Genomic DNA, 16,256 nt, shown 5'->3' on the forward strand with positions numbered 1-16,256 from the left:
GTCACTCCTTGTTTACTACTTATTAACTTGTTTGCCCAATGCTTACCTGCACCTCCTGTATTCTGTTCTGTTTTCCAGACAAAGGAAGTCCAACTCTTTCGGTATGCAGTCGGGGAGGGAGTGAAGCTGGCTATATGGGGGCGATGACAGACCCCTTAGTCCCCGGCGATGACCTTGAGGTCAAGGCATTGTGAAGAACCGGGTGGCCACGACCACTACACCCCTGCTCCGATGGTCATCCTCCTTCATCTATCTCAAGTTGTCAAAAGTGTGCATCTGTCCTCCCCCTGCTTCAGGTTCCAAATGACAAACAAACCCTAATAAACACTTCAACATTGGCTTGCGGGGGAAAGACGTCCGGAGTCTTAATTACGCCAATGGGAAACAGAACAGACATCGAACCCATCTCTGCCTTATTCCACAAATACTCGTAACTCGTTCCATTCAACAAAAAATAAGTAATTACAAACAAAATATGTAACAGTATGCATTTTATTTGTACCTTTATTTATTGGCAATTATTTTCTGTATTATAGCATGCTTTGAAAAGTCTCTTATCTTATGTTTTATATTTTCCCAAATGGCTATTTGAAGACCAAATGATCCAACACTTGTGATTGGTACCGGAATTTCTCCATCCCACAAATGAGATTGTGCCTGGTGCCTCTGAAGCGCCTGAGTGATCCACCCATGCCAACCCTCACCACCCAATCAATAAACCTGTGTTGAATATGTGACATGATAATGAGCTCAACTTACTTACTTTCTTATTCTAATATAAAGCATAAGTCAGTGAATTACTTTTTGGGGCAGGTTCTCTCGGACACAGATTAAACCTAGTCCTGGACTAAAAAGCATGTTCAATGGAGAATCTCCTAAAGTCGTTTTTAGTCCAGGACTAGGCTTAATCTGTGTCCCGTAGTCCTTTGTTCTGTTTTAAACACAATTGGTCCCTATAGGTTACATAGTGCAAATGTTATAATTTTAGAGTACAGCAGGCTAAACATGTTCAACGCCCTTAAAATGACAAATTAAGCCTCGTAAAGGGAGGGAGAAAAAAAGAGATGGAGAGTAGTACTTAAGATGAAGGCAATTACATAACTGCTCAGCATATTGGTATGCAAATACTGAAAACTAGACATTTTGTCCAATTGCAATCTGACCTCGTGTCACTATATCTGAATATGACCTATAGTTCACCAAGTAAATCACCAAAAGGATGCATTAATACTATCTACACAGACTCCTATGGTGCCCTGCAACTTGAGTGTTTATAAGAGGACAATACAGGCAGACAAGACCATTAGTTACAGTGTTATTACTCAACCACAAACACCTATATGACACAATGGTTACGGTTGCAGTTACTTCTTGGTGGGGTCGATCACCCTGCCCATGAAGAGAATGCTGCTGGTGGCCTGGTGGTAAATGAGGAAGAGGAAAGGCCGGTTGACGGTGAGCCGAGGAGGTAGACTAGCGAAGATGTTCGGGGCATGAGCATTCCCGGTGCTGCTGGTCTCGTCCACGGTGATGGCCGCCTTGTGCACAACCTGAAACCACAGAATAAAGCTAAGAAAGGATTGTATGGTTAAGATGTCAGGAAAGGGAATAATGCTGCCAACTGGCCCCAGATCTGTTTGTGCTCTTGCCTAATCCATTGCTGTCCAGTATCCTGGTCAAGCCAATTGCCATTGTTATGACATTGACAAAGAGTGGAAAGGAGTTGGCATAATAGTGCTAATTGACAACTGGCAGCACGAAGCTGATGGAAGCCTAATGATGGCCTTTCGAAAAGGCAGCTTCCTTGTTTATTTAGATCCCCCATTAGCTTTTGGGTCCACAAAAAACACAACATGACAAATAACAAAACACCGATAGACGAGGAAAGTCACACAAATGTAAAATACAACAATATACAGTGCATTTGGAAAGTATTCAGACCCCTTGACTTTTCCCACATTTTGTTACTTACAGCCTTGTTCTAAAATTGACAAAAAAATAAAAAAATATGTCAATCTACACACAATACCCCATAATGATAAAGCGAAAACAGGTTTTTAGAAATTTTGGCAAATGAATTACAAATACCTTATTTACATAAGTATTCAGACGCTTTGCTATGAGACTCAAAATTGAGCTCAGGTGCATCCTGTTTCCATTGATCCTTCTTGATGTTTATACAACTTGATTAGAGTCCAGCTGTGGTAAATTCAATTGATTGGACATGATTTCAAAAGCACACACCTGTCTATATAAGGTTCCACAGTTGACAGTGCATGTCAGAGCAAAAACCAAGCCATGATGTTGGAAGGCACTCCTCAGTAAAATGCGCATGACAGCCCGCTTGAAATTGCCAAAAGGCACCTAAAGACTCTCAGACCATGAACAAGATTCTCTGGTCTGATGAAACCCAGATTGAACTCTTTGGCCTGAATGTCAAACTTCACATCTGGAGGAAACCTAGTACCCTCCCTACGGTGAAGCATGGTGATGGAAGCGTCATGCTGTGGGGATGTTTTTTAGCGGCAGGGACTGGGAGACTAGTCAGGATCGAGGGAAAGATGAACGGAGCAAAGTACAGAGAGATCCTTGATGAATACCTGCTCCAGAGCGCTCAGGACCTCAGACTAGGGTGAAGGTTCACCTTCCAACAGGACAACGACCCTAAACACACAGCCAAGACAATGCAGGAGTGGCTTCGGGACAAGTCTGAATGTCCTTGAGAGGCCCAGCCAGAGCCCGGCCTTGAACCCGATCGAACATCTCTGGAGAGAACTGAAAATAGCTGTGCAGCGACGCTCCCCATCCAACCTGACAGAGCTTGAGAGGATCTGCAGAGAAGAATGAGAGAAACTCCCCAAATACAGGTGTGCCAAGCTTGTAGCATCATCCCCAAGAAGACTTGAGGCTGTAATCGCTGCCAAAGGTGCTTCAACAAAGTACTGAGTAAAGGGTCTGAATACTTATGTAATGTTTTTTATTTATTTATAAATTTGCACAAGTTTTGAAAACCCTTCTTTTGCTTTGTCATTATGGGGTATTGCTTGTAGATTGATCAGGAATACAACTATGTAAATAAATTTTAGAATAAGGTTGTAACGTAACAAAATAAGGAAAGTCAAAGGGTCTTAATTCCGAATGTACAAACAATGCAAAAACAAATGTGTGTTTTTGTGTGTGTGTCCTTATAGTCCCCGCCGTTCCATGAGTTGTTTTTTAATCCGTTTTTTTACAGGTCATTTTACTGTTTGCTTGAGTAATTGGAGAATCTCGATGCAATTATGGCTCTGTACAAAACTGCGTTGCCGTGAATTCGTTTTGGGCTTGGGAAGAGACCCCTGGTGGCATGTCTTGTGGGGTTGGTATGGATGTTTGAGCTGAATTTTATTTGATTATGCAGACAATCTGAAATTTGTCACAGTAATATTTCTCATACCTAGAAGAGAAGCAGTTAATCTCTTGTTTAACCCTCAACCAGGAAAGACTGACATGCATACTGTTGATGTTAGTTCTGTATGTGCAGTTAAGGGCAAGGTGTGCTGCTCTGTTTTAAGCCAGCTGCAGCTTTGCTAGGTCTTTCTTCGTTGCACTTGACCATATTACAGGACAGTAATCAAGATGGGACAAGACCTGAACAACTACTACAGTTGGTTTGTGTAAGAAAATCCATAAAATCTTTTTATGACAGTCTTCACAACCACTTTTGTCAGTATGACTTGACCATGATAATTGACCATCCAATGTTATACCTAGGAGTTTAGCTTCTTCAACTTGCTCAATGGTCCCACCCTTTAAGTACAACTCCAGTTGGTTTAGGTCTTCCAGCACTGGTATTCAAAGTCAGGGTCGGGGAAACTGCATTTTACATACATTTATTGGGTAAATGTATTTATTGGTTTCTTTTCATTTTGATAAGAGATGAAACTGTAATGAATTGAAGGGTATTTGTTGATGTAAATATAGCATTGTTTTTGGCAAAACACAATCCTTGCCATCATTTTACTAAGAACAGGCAGAAAACTGATTGGGGGGCTGTTACCGCCAGCAAAGGGTGCTTTACTATTTTTTAGGCAGTGGAATTACTTAAGCTTCCTTCCACACCTGTGGACACATACACAGTCTTGTATAACTAACCTTGTGGGGACACACAATTCAGTCCCATTCAAAATCCTATTTTCCCTTACCTTAAACCCAAAATCTAATCCTAAACCTAACTGTATCTCCTAACCCTAAAACTAAAACTAACCCTAGCTAAATCTAATTCTAAACCTAACACTAATTCGAGCCTTAACCTACTAGAAATAGCATTTGACCTTGTGGGGACTAACAAAATGTCCCCAGTTGGTCAATTTGTTTCTGGTTCACTATACTTGTGGGGTCTTCTGGTCCCCACAAGTATAGTTAAACACACACACACACACACTCCTTTATGCTTTGGTTAAAAATATAGAAAATAGCGGAGGCAATAAAGTCTGCTACCATTCTCAATAGGTTCCCATCAAGGTTGTCTATATCTGGTGGCTTATTATTGATAACAATAGTTTTTCCACCTCTCCCACACTAACTTGACCAAATTCAAAACAGCAATCCTTCTCTTTCCTTATTAGATAGCTTGTTCAAAAATACTGTGATGGTTCAATGTTGTCATTTCACTACGGAGTTTTACAAGTGAAATAGTCATTGAAATGACTGGCTATATCGCAAGGTTTTGTTATAAATGAACCATCAACTTCAATGAACAATGAACAATGAAGATGAATTGGGTTTTCCACCCATGATATTATTTAAGGTACATCAAAGTTTTCTCCATTGTATATTATGTCATTTACAGTGGGGCAAAAAAGTATTTAGTCAGCCACCAATTGTGCAAGTTCTCCCACTTAAAAAGATGAGAGGCCTGTAATTTTCATCATAGGTACACTTCAACTATGACAAACAAAATGAGAAAACAAAATCCAGAAAATCACATTGTAGGATTTTTTTATGAATTTATTTGCCAATTATGGTGGAAAATAAGTATTTGGTCACCTACAAACAAGCAAGATTTCTGGCTCTCACAGACCTGTAACTTAGTCTTTAAGAAGCTCCTCTGGTCTCCACTCGTTACCTGTATTAATGGCGCCTGTTTGAACTTGTTATCAGTATTAAAGACACCTGTCCACAACCTCAAACAGTCACACTCCAAACTCCACTATGGCCAAGACCAAAGAGCTGTCAAAGGACACCAGAAACAAAATTGTAGACCTGCACCAGGCTGGGAAGACTGAATCTGCAATAGGTAAGCAGCTTGGTTTGAAGAAATCAACTGTGGGAGCAATTATTAGGAAATGGAAGACATACAAGACCACTGATAATCTCCCTCGATCTGGGGCTCCACGCAAGATCTCACCCCGTGGGGTCAAAATGATCACAAGAACGGTAGGCAAAAATCCCAGAACCACACAGGGGGACCTAGTGAATGACCTGCAGAGAGCTGGGACCAAAGTAACAAAGCCTACCATCAGTAACACACTACGCCGCCAGGGACTCAAATCCTGCAGTGCCAGACGTGTCCCCCTGCTTAAGCCAGTACATGTCCAGGCCCGTCTGAAGTTTGCTAGCGAGCATTTGGATGATCCAGAAGAAGATTGTGAGAATGTCATATGGTCAGATGAAACCAAAATAGAACTTTTTGGTAAAAACTCAACTCTTCGTGTTTGGAGGACAAAGAATGCTGAGTTGCATCCAAAGAACACCATACCTACTGTGAAGCATGGGGGTGGAAACATCATGCTTTGGGGCTGTTTTTCTGCAAAGGGACCAGGACGACTGATCCGTGTAAAGGAAAGAATGAATGGGGCCATGTATCGTGAGATTTTGAGTGAAAACCTCCTTCCATCAGCAAGGGCATTGAACATGAAATGTGGCTGGGTCTTTCAGCATGACAATGATCCCAAACACACCGCCCGGGCAACAAAGGAGTGGCTTCGTAAGAAGCATTTCAAGGTCCTGGAGTGGCCTAGCCAGTCTCCAGATCTCAACCCCATAGAAAATCTTTGGAGGGAGTTGAAAGTCCGTGTTGCCCAGCATCAGCCCCAAAACATCACTGCTCTAGAGGAGATCTGCATGGAGGAATGGGCCAAAATACCAGCAACAGTGTGTGAAAACCTTGTGAAGACTTACAGAAAACATTTGACCTCTGTCATTGCCAACAAAGGGTATATAACAAACTATTGAGATAAACTTTTGTTATTGACCAAATACTTATTTTCCACCATAATTTGCAAATAAATTCATAAAAAATCCTACATTGTGATTTTCTGGATTTTATCTCCTCATTTTGTCTCATTTCACCATGAGGCCAATGGTGATTTTTAAATAGTTAATGGCTGCGATAGGAGAAAACTGAGGATGGAACAACAATATTATAGTTACTACAAAACACTAACCTTAATGACAAGAGTGAAAAGGAAGCCTGTACAGAATTTTTTTAAATACCCCAAAAGACACCCTGTTGCCCTTGGCAACAGGGCAATAAGTAATACTGTAAAAAATGTGGCAAAGGAATTTACTTTTTCTCCTAAATACAAACTGTTATATTTGGGGCAAATCTAGTACAACACATCACTGTGTACCACTCGCCATATTTTAAAGCATGGTGGTGGCTGCATCGTGTTATGGGTATGCTTGCCATCGGCAAAAACTGGGGAGTTTTTCAGGATGACCAGAAACTGAATGTAGCTAAGCACAGGCAAAATCCTAGAGGAAAACCTGGTTTAGTGAGATTTCCAACAGACACAGAGACAAATTCACCTTTCAGTAGGACAATAACCCTAAAACACACAGCCAAATCTACACTAGAGTTGCTTACCAAGATGACATTGAATGTTCCTGAGTGGCCTAATTACAGTTTTTACTTAAATCTATTTGAAAATCTATGGCAAGACTTAAATGGCTGTGTAGCGATGATCAACAACCAACTTGATAGAGCTTGAAGGATTGTACAAATAATAATGGGCAAATATTACACAATCCAGGTGTGCAAATCTCTTAAGAGACTCATCCAAAAATAAATAATTGCTGCCAAATGTGTTTCTATAGTTTGTAAAATCAATAAAAATTTCCTTTCACTTTGACTTTAGAGTATTTTGTGTAGATTGTTGACAAAAAAGACAATCAATTTTAACCCCACTTTGTAACGCAACAAAATGTGGAAAAAGTCTAGGGGAGTAAATACTTTAACTACGGCTAACCGCATCACAGGATTCAAATTCAAAAGGTAGCTAGTAACCACATTTTTTTGGGGACTTTCAAAATGTTCAATACAACAAACCGCACTCTCCCTCGTGTCATACCGGATGTGAATGCACTAACCTTTTTGAATGTACTAACCTTTTTAAATGTACTAACCTTTTTAAATGTACTAACCTTGACTTGTCTTACTCTGGAAGGCTTTGTCTTTACTGTGAATGAATGCATGACATTCTGAGAATAATGTTACCAAAGAAATCGGTTTGCCAATTTAACTTTGGGAAAGCACTGATATATATTATCCCATAATATATTACTATTTTAATCACTTTATAATGATTTTGTAGCAACTCACTTGTATTCACTTGGGGCTCTGATGAGACACATTGCTTTGGGAATATTATGAAGCTTTTAATTTTCTGTTAGTAAAAAGTATTTCTCAGTGGCCACAAGTTACCAAAGAGCCCTTTGCTTAGACATTAAGGACACCACAAAATGCAGGCCTTCAGCAAGATGCCTATTCCTGTCTTCCCTTTCACAGTGACAATTAACCCAAACAGTAGAAAGTAACCACAGGTGGACATTTAAAACACTCCCGGAAGTGGGATGCATCGAAAATTATTTATAGTCCCCCACCCACCCCACAGTGGGTATCTATCACTCCTCCATTATCTCAGTCTAACACTTGAGCAAGAGGCCGTCAAGTGACATATGGAGACGCACTGTGACAGACACGTGCATGAGGGAGAAACACATACACACTGATGAACAACACACAGATATGCACACTCAATGACGGATACACACACACACACTAATGGAGAAACACCAGCTCACACACACACACTGACCTCAGAGAGCCTCAGGCCCGTTTCCCCACCGATGCCAGAGAAGTCAGCGCTGTCCTGGAAGACCTCGCTGATCCCCAGGCCTGGCAGTACCTTCTGCAGGGAGTATGACTGCTCCAGTATAAATCTAGGCAGCTGCACCTCCAGCCTTCTGCAAAGCACCGGAAGTGACATCATAATCATTAGGAATGGGTCATATGGCCAATGGTTGAGTGTTTGAAGTTCTAAAAAAGCAAATGAGTAAATTATTAGAATATATACTCCAGCATTTTGGATTTGAGATCAAATGTTTTATATGAGGCGACTGACACCTTTTATTTGAGGGTATTTTCATGCCCCCAAAACATGCTAACTCGCACCATTACCAATAACGGGAGGTTAGCATTTTTGTTGGGGTATGATATTTATGCCTTCCTTTTTCATCAACTCCAATTCGGCTGGCGGCACAGAATATTCTCATCCTAGTCCATTGTTGATTCATACTACAGTTTACTAAATAGCATAAACTACAGTAACAACCCATTTGGCTTCAACGAGTATAGGCCTTTACGCATTGCACTTCTCAAATAAAAAATACTATAAGCTCCCGTAAATTGTATTGTATGTGTGAGGCACGTTCTCAATAAGCAAAATGTAGCCTAGGCCTACCGTTGATATGGCGTTATAGGACTGAAATAATCTGAATAGCCTATGCTTGAAGGAGCACTCCTCTGGTAACCGGACAAGAGGCACTCTGGAAATGGTGACAGATACAAGCCAAATTGAGTATGCATGAGTAGAACATTTAGAAACCTTTTATGGATAGGCTACTTAGCTAATGAATGGCCAGGATAAGAAAGACACCAGATGCTTTGGTGTTGAACCAACTTTCGTTATAGTAGGGTAAGGGTGGCCTACTACGGCTTGGTTTTTTCCACATTTTGTTACGTTACAGCATTATTCTAAAATTGATTAAATAAAAATCTCTAATCTACACACAATATCCCATAATGACAAAGCGAAAATAGGTTTTTCGAAATGTTTGCAAATGTATAAAAAAACAATAAACAGAAATACTTTATTTCCATAATAATTTCAGACCCTTTGCTATGAACTCGAAATTGAGCTCAGGTGCATCCTGTTTCCATTGATCATCCTTGAGATGTTTCTACAACTTGATTGGAGTCCACCTGTGGTAAATTCAATTGATTGGACATTGATTTGTAAAGGCACATACCTGTCTATATAAGGTCCCACAGTTGATAGTGCATGTCAGAGCAAAAACCAAGCCACGAGATCGAAGGAATTGTCAGTAGAGCTCTGAGACAGGATTGTGTTGAGGCACAGATTTATTTATTTATTTATTTTTATTTCACCTTTATTTAACCAGGTAGGCAAATTGAGAACACGTTCTCATTTACAATTGCGACCTGGCCAAGATAAAGCAAAGCAGATCTGGGGAAGTGTACCAAAAAATGTCTGCAGCATTGAAAATCCCCAAGAACACAGTGACCTCCATCATTCTTAAATAAAAGAAGTTTGAGCTGGCCGACCCGGCCAAACTGTGTAATCGGTGGGGAGAAGGGCCTTGGTCATGGAGGTGACCAAGAACCTGATGGTCACTCTGACAGATGTCCAGAGTTCCGCAGTGGAAATGATAGAACTTTCCAGAAGGACAACCATCTCTGCTGCACTCCACCAATCAGGCCTTTATGGTAGAGTGGCCAGACGGAAGCCACTCCTCAGTAAAAGACACATGACAGTTTGTCAAAAGGCACCTAAAGGACTTTAAGACCATGAGATACAAGATTCTCTGGTCTGATGAAACCAATATTGAACTCTATGGCCTGAATGCCAAGCATTAATTCGGGAGAAAACCTGGCACCATGCCTATGGTGAAGCTATGCGGTGGCCTCATCATGCTGTGGGGATGTTTTTCAGTGGCAGGGACTGGGAGACTAGTCAGAATCAAGGGAAAGATGAACAGTGCAATGTACAGAGAGATCCTTGATGAAAACCTGCTCTAGAGCGCGGACCTCAGGACCTCCGACTGGGGCAAAGGTTCACCTTCCAACAGGACAACGACCCAAAGCACACAGCCAAGACAACGTAGAAGTGGCTTCGGGACAAGTCTCTGAATGTCCTTGACTGGCCCAGCCAGTGCCCGGACTTGAACCCGATTGAACATCTCTGGAGAGACCTGAAAATAGCTGTGCAGTGTCGCTCCCCATCCAACCTGACAGAGCTTTAGGATCTGCAGTGAAGAATTGGAGAAACTCCCCAAATACCAGTGTGCCAAGCTTCATACCGAAGAAGACTCGAGGCTGTAATCTCTACCAAAGGTGCTTCAACAAAGTACTGAGTAAAGGGTCTGAATACTTATGTAAATGTGATATTTCAGGGTTTAAAAAAAAAATCAGTTTTTGCTTCATCATTATGGGGTATTGTGTGTAGATTGAGGACAAAAAAAAACAATTTCATCCATTTTAGAATAAGGCTGTAAAGTAACAAAATGTGGAAAAAGTTGAAATACTTTCCGAATGCACTGTATAGCCTACATGGAGGGGTTTTTACGCACATCCAAAATAATAACAGGAGCTGGCTAAATAGCCTGCATAGATAAAAAGGAGGATGTCCAATCACTGTTTTTCTGCTGACAATCTACATATTTTATTAAAGCTTTTAAAAAGATTAATTTTAAAGCGGTCTCACATATTGATAGTCTTGACTACTTGGTGAATGCATTGGGCATAACAACAAAAAACATATTTTTTTCTGTTTCTAAATACGAGGTTTACGGGCACAAAGAGCACATCTTTCTTGTTCCATGTGCATATGGGCACTGTGTATCACAGCTGGATAGGCTGAGCTTCTGTGGTCAGAATCCATGGCATAACTAACCACGTTGCCGCTAAGACCAGCTTTCGGGTTGGTCTTAAACATCTCCACCAGCGCATACTGAAATTGGTGCTTTGGCGCACGTTTTTAAGGACACACCTCAGATATTGCCACCCCTCCCACATCAGCGCGCTCATATAAGACAGGTCAATTACCAATCCTGGCACTAACGTTTGAGAATTGAAGAGCACTGGCTTTATCAGGTCGAAATCACAAACTAGTGTGCCTTTGAAAATTGAGCTGACTTAACACCAGACGAAAATAGAGCTCTACCAAAGTTAGGAAGAATTTTGGTCCAAATCGGAAGTTAGGTACTATATTTATTGAAAATTATATGAATCCTAGAAATTAAAATGGCAAAATTGGGTGCAATTAATTAGCTTAATTTCTCAGATCAAATTATATTTCAACTAAATAATGTTTCAGGAATGCTAATCTTATTTGTTTTTAACTACAGAAACGATTTCAGCACAATCTGATGCATTTTTAGATTCAACGACCCATGAACTACATATAAGCAACCCATTTTGTAGTCCAATCCAACCTACGTCCTCTTGAGTTGTTTGAGCCAGCCTTGGAAGCGTTCTCCTGTGATCTCCTCGTCGATGGAGGTGTAGTCCACGTCGGGCAGAAGCACCAGCATGGCGGCACCGCCCGTCATGGGCAGCTTCAGGACACCCAGTTTGAGAGAGCGGTCGTACGCCAGGTGGTACTTGTCGGAGCGGAACATCATGGGGACAATGGCAATTTTGTACTTGTTCACGTAGAAGCGCTCGTCCTGGGTGAAGCTGGTATTGAACGTGAGAGCAAACTGGCCTGGTGAGAGAAACAGAAAAGGGAATCAAATAGAAAAGAGACATGTTGCTGTCACAACTGAAATACATGTTGATGTCACAATACCCAACCTCACTTACACACGAACAAGGCTGGGAGCAGCACAGCATCACCCACAAAGCAGTGCTAATAGAGCATTTGTAGATGTTAGGTGCCTTGTTCAATGCAACAACGGCAGTGAATGGCACCTGGAAAGATATGTTTATAAACAGACTGTGCTTACAATAATCTCATTCCCAGACACTTCTGCCCTTTGCGCTTCAGCCTGGGGGCATGGTTATGTTTACAAAAGGTCATAAAATAAGATGTAAAATACTGTATAATATAATAATAACAATAACATTTGCCATTTAGCAAAGCAACTTTTTTGCATATGGGTGTTCCAGGTAATAGAACCCATTATCCTGGAGTTGCAAGCACCATGTTCTACTGAACCCCTGTGCCTACTCCTCACCTTGAAAGAAGACGGCAGTGATTAGCATCATCTGGGTCTGGGGGTCGATGGCGCTGACCACCTCCTTCACCTGCTCCCTGGTGTAGGTGGAGAAAAACTGGTTGATGGTGTCCTTGGCAGCCCCGTCGCTGTAGTCCAGTCCCTGGACATTTCCTCCATACTTGGTCTGCACAACGTCTCGGTAGGTCGAGTCCACTTTGAACTGCTGGCGGGGAAGGATGCCGATACCCTGGTTCACAAACCCGCTCTGGGCCATGCTATCCCGGACACTCTGGAACAGTTCTGGCATAGAAAACAATTGAAAATGTACATTTGTATTTTTTTATTTTGACAAACACAAACAAACAGAAAAATGATGGGAACAATACAGGGTCAGCCGCAGAGCAATGTAACTTTTTTGAGGTGAAGTCCCTTGCTCAAGGGCACAACGGCAAAATAATCTGATACCAGGAACTCTTCGGTTACTGGTTCGTTTCCTCCTCTAGCCTGGGATTTGAACCCACCATCACCCTCCCACTTACTGGTCTGCATCTCTATTTCCCGGGGCTAAATACCTGGGATCCTTAGGTGGTTGAGAGCATTCAGACTCAGGCCCTGAAGGAGTTGCTCGCGTGTAGAGCCGTCGGCGCCACTCATCAATGCAGCTAAACCCAGAGATACGGTGAATGGGGAGAGAAGGACGTTGTCATCAGTGGTGCTAGCAATGGCACGGTACAGCCGGGCGGCGAAGTCAGCATTTCTGGTGCTCAGGTCCTGGATTTCCACAGCGCTGGGCTCCTGTGCCAGGAGGGGCATGGCGAGGAGTGGGATGCACGCCAGGAGGGGGAGGAGTCTGGACGTCATGGTTCTTCTTCCGCTTTTCTCAGCTCGCAATGGAAACAAAAGATATATGTTTTAAGCAAAGTGTCCTCAGAAAGTTAAGTTCAACACTAACACATGAACATTTAATTTGTCTAGCGTTTAAGGTATAGTACACTCCAAAATCAAAGGTTGCCTGACATTTTCATACAAAACAAATGGTCTAAAATCGAGCTGAGATATATTTGACAAATTTTGGTTTTGGGGTACACTATTTTTTAAATATTTATATAATTATGTACGATATGTAACAGGCTATTAAAATTACAATATTTTATTAGGAAAGTAAAGTACCTACATATTACAAATAATAAATTTGACGGGCAATGCAGACAGTGCTACAGTAGCTTCGGGACCACAACTATGATCTTGTATATAGTATGGGATCCTAAATGCGTGTCATTCAGGTGCCTGTCATCCGAAATTCATTACAAGTGTTCTGTAAACAAAAACTGATTCCACAAAATAGGGTCACTAATCTAAAAAACTGTCGGTGTCCAGAGTAGCTGAGTAAACTCCACTTCATAAATCTCAATGGAGTTGACTTGCGAAGAGTGTCAGCGGAGTGTACCTCCGACTACATTGAGTCGGTATCAGTTGATACTTTTTTAATGCGTACCTTGTACCTAAGTCTGTCCTGTGTAACTGCATTATTTTCTTTGGGTGCTGAAATCCTTCATTTTTGTTCAAAGGTCTGTGGCACCGTGAAAGACATGGGCATAGGCGTAGCTGAAGGACTCCCAGTGCATCACTATGGACAGCGGCACTGGCTGCAGCACAGTCAACAGTGGCACTCAGTTTAGCAATGTGGAAGGCTGCATTACCTTCAGCACCAGGCCAGCCGAAGACTGCCACAGCTCTGCTCACCCAACACACCTGTGCAGGATTACTAAATCAGCACACCTGCAAGGCATTCCCTAAACAACTGACTGGCACAAGACTGCAGGCTGGACCTCGCTCAAGAAGAGCAGTTAGGAAGACAACCAGAGTGTGCCTATGCTCCCACTTCTGTATTCGGGCACACCTCAATCTTCCCAACAAGGTCCAATGCAGACTTTTTTAAAGAATATCCAGTCACTTCTGGGTAACAATTAAGTACCTTACTGAGATTCTGTTAAATTAAAATAGTAAAAAAATATTTTAAAAACTGCTTCTTCGCAAACAGGATTTTCTCAATTATGAATTTTGCTAGGAATGTCTGAGAGTGGTCTGAGTGGGGAAGGGAAAACTGAAAACTAGCTGTTATTGGCAGAGAGATTTGGAACTCTTTCTTATTCGTCTATAAACTAAATTTACCACCAGCTGATGTCACCAGGCAGGCCAAAATAAATTTCTCTTACACTTAAAGGGCATTATCATTTTCATAATTTGACAGTATTAATCCAACCTCCATACAAAATATTAGGAACAACTTTCTAATATTGAGTTGCACTCTTTTTCCCTCAGAACAGCCTCAATTCGTTGGAGCATGAACTCTACAAGGTGTCAAAAGCATTCCACAGGGATGCTGGCCCATGTTGACTCTAATGCTTCCCACAGTTGTGTCAACACTATTTTCTCTATGCAGATTTTAGAATATTTGTATGAAAATGTATCTCCAATCAGATGGAAACCAATTATTTATATAAACCCTGGATTGCTGATGCTATGTATTGGACATGAATATAATAATAATAATAATAATAATAATAATAATAATAATATATGCCCTTTAGCAGACGCATTTATCAAAAGCAACTTGCCGCCATGCGTGCATACATTTTATGTATGGATGGTGCTGGGAATTAAAACCCCTTACCCAGGCTTTACAAGTGCCATGCTCTACCAACTGAGCTACAAAGGACTACCATCGAGAGGCTTTAAAGCCACCAGTTAGTCAGCCATATTGGCACTCCCCAGTAGGAAAAGTCCTCCATAGGAATTAATGTAATTCTACATTATTTCAATTAAATGTTTTAAGAACAAAATTACATATACCATTAGTCATCTCAAATATATAGACTTTAAGGAAAATATCTTTATATATTGTTTTGTATGTTTAGCAACACATAACATAATTTAAAAGTATGCATTAAGGTGTTTGTAATATAATACGTGGCAAAAACGAATGAAGACAATAATAAATGCATTTATATAGCTTCCAAAGACTGACAAGATGGAGGCGTGGTGGCTTCAACACAGCGCCCCCTATCAGTCATCTATTGTATATACAAATCATTGATGGAAACCTAGCTACTGAGACATAAATAGGATGGGCTGGTAGGTTGTATCAGGCTCGTTGACCTTTATTAAAGTACCTTTTTGAATTGATTTTGGGGGGGATTTAACAGATTATGGCCCTGATCTTGGGAGATGGGGTGCTATTTATGTGCACATTCCACAACCATTTAAACCATTCAAGAATAGACAAATAGGCGGCTATTACGCAAGAGTGCATCAAAACACCGTGATATCGTTGTATAAAATAAAATGGAACCCTAATCTAGCTTTAAAATTTACATCAATTTGAGTTATGGCAAGAGACATGGAAATAATATTATTATGCGTAGGCAATTTCAATAGCATGGGTGTAACGAACGGGGTTTCTTCACCGAAGATGATGCGACACAATAGCAACTCATATTTTAAAATAGGAAGGACGATAGAATACTTACTTTTGCACTAAAAAGCCAGCCTGGAAATTGATCAGGATAACGTCACAGATAACATAAAATACGTCTGTGAAGACCTCCGTTCCGCAGGCAGGAATAAACAAGACCGAGCAAGAATAAGGCCATGACCTCGGCGATTTTTCTTCAAAGTAAAAGTCATGCAAAGAAGAATACAAAGAGTAGAAATTCGTACAAATTTATGACGAAATGTTAGCAGTTTAACAATATGAAAACGGGAATAAAGTGAATCGCCTTTATAACACAAATAATATTATACTATTGACATTATTTTTAACAGCATTAAAAGTGATGATTACTAGATAGTTATCAAGGTAACAACAGTAATACATATAAAACATGATTTATAATGCTACTCTTAATAATAACAGTAATAACAATATTAGAAATAACATATTTATAATAATCAACTTTAGAAAACACTTTAAATCCCATTGTTAATTAGCCCATTCATATTGGACGTAGTAAAATGGACACTCCTTTTAT

At 40.8% G+C, this 16,256-nt stretch overlaps 2 protein-coding genes across 5 annotated transcripts in view; one reads left to right on the plus strand and one right to left on the minus strand.

The window, feature by feature from the left end:
- Positions 1 to 737, plus strand: part of ppp4r4 (protein phosphatase 4, regulatory subunit 4) — a 126,231-nt gene extending 125,494 nt beyond the window's left edge. For both annotated transcript variants that reach the window (XM_055872454.1, XM_055872456.1), the window contains one exon: positions 79 to 737. In XM_055872454.1, coding sequence (XP_055728429.1) covers positions 79 to 124 — 46 coding nt within the window. In that variant the 3' untranslated portion in view covers positions 125 to 737. The remainder of the gene's footprint in view (positions 1 to 78) is intronic.
- serpina10a (serpin peptidase inhibitor, clade A (alpha-1 antiproteinase, antitrypsin), member 10a) lies at positions 475 to 15,900 on the minus strand. Of its 3 annotated transcripts, XM_055872466.1 has the most exons (7): positions 15,756 to 15,900; positions 13,926 to 13,977; positions 12,798 to 13,109; positions 12,244 to 12,525; positions 11,504 to 11,771; positions 8,082 to 8,229; positions 475 to 1,550 (listed from the first exon to the last, which is right to left on the minus strand). In XM_055872466.1, exons 3-7 carry the CDS (start codon positions 13,084 to 13,086, stop codon positions 1,365 to 1,367), a joined length of 1,173 nt encoding a protein of 390 aa, XP_055728441.1. In that variant the 5' UTR covers positions 13,087 to 13,109; positions 13,926 to 13,977; positions 15,756 to 15,900; the 3' UTR covers positions 475 to 1,364. The 3 variants fall into 3 exon arrangements, with proteins under 3 accessions (XP_055728441.1, XP_055728440.1, XP_055728442.1); XM_055872465.1 differs by lacking the exon at positions 13,926 to 13,977; XM_055872467.1 differs by lacking the exons at positions 13,926 to 13,977; positions 15,756 to 15,900 and adding an exon at positions 13,721 to 13,913.
- Between the last annotated feature and the right edge of the window lie 356 nt (positions 15,901 to 16,256).

Source organism: Salvelinus fontinalis, chromosome 20, assembly GCF_029448725.1.
Source record: "Salvelinus fontinalis isolate EN_2023a chromosome 20, ASM2944872v1, whole genome shotgun sequence".
In the NCBI taxonomy this organism is placed as follows: domain Eukaryota; kingdom Metazoa; phylum Chordata; class Actinopteri; order Salmoniformes; family Salmonidae; genus Salvelinus; species Salvelinus fontinalis.

What these genes read in the sequence shown, in the direction of transcription:
- serpina10a (XM_055872465.1), bottom strand. Translation starts at nt 13,086, where the DNA reads ATGACGTCCAGACTCCTCCCCCTCCTGGCGTGCATCCCACTCCTCGCC. An exon ending in CAACCACCTAAGGATCCCAG is followed by an intron (nt 12,526 to 12,797) that starts GTATTTAGCCCC and finishes TTTCTATGCCAG; the next exon opens with AACTGTTCCAGAGTGTCCGG. An exon ending in CGGGCCTGAGGCTCTCTGAG is followed by an intron (nt 1,551 to 8,081) that starts GTCAGTGTGTGT and finishes CTGTGGTTTCAG; the next exon opens with GTTGTGCACAAGGCGGCCAT.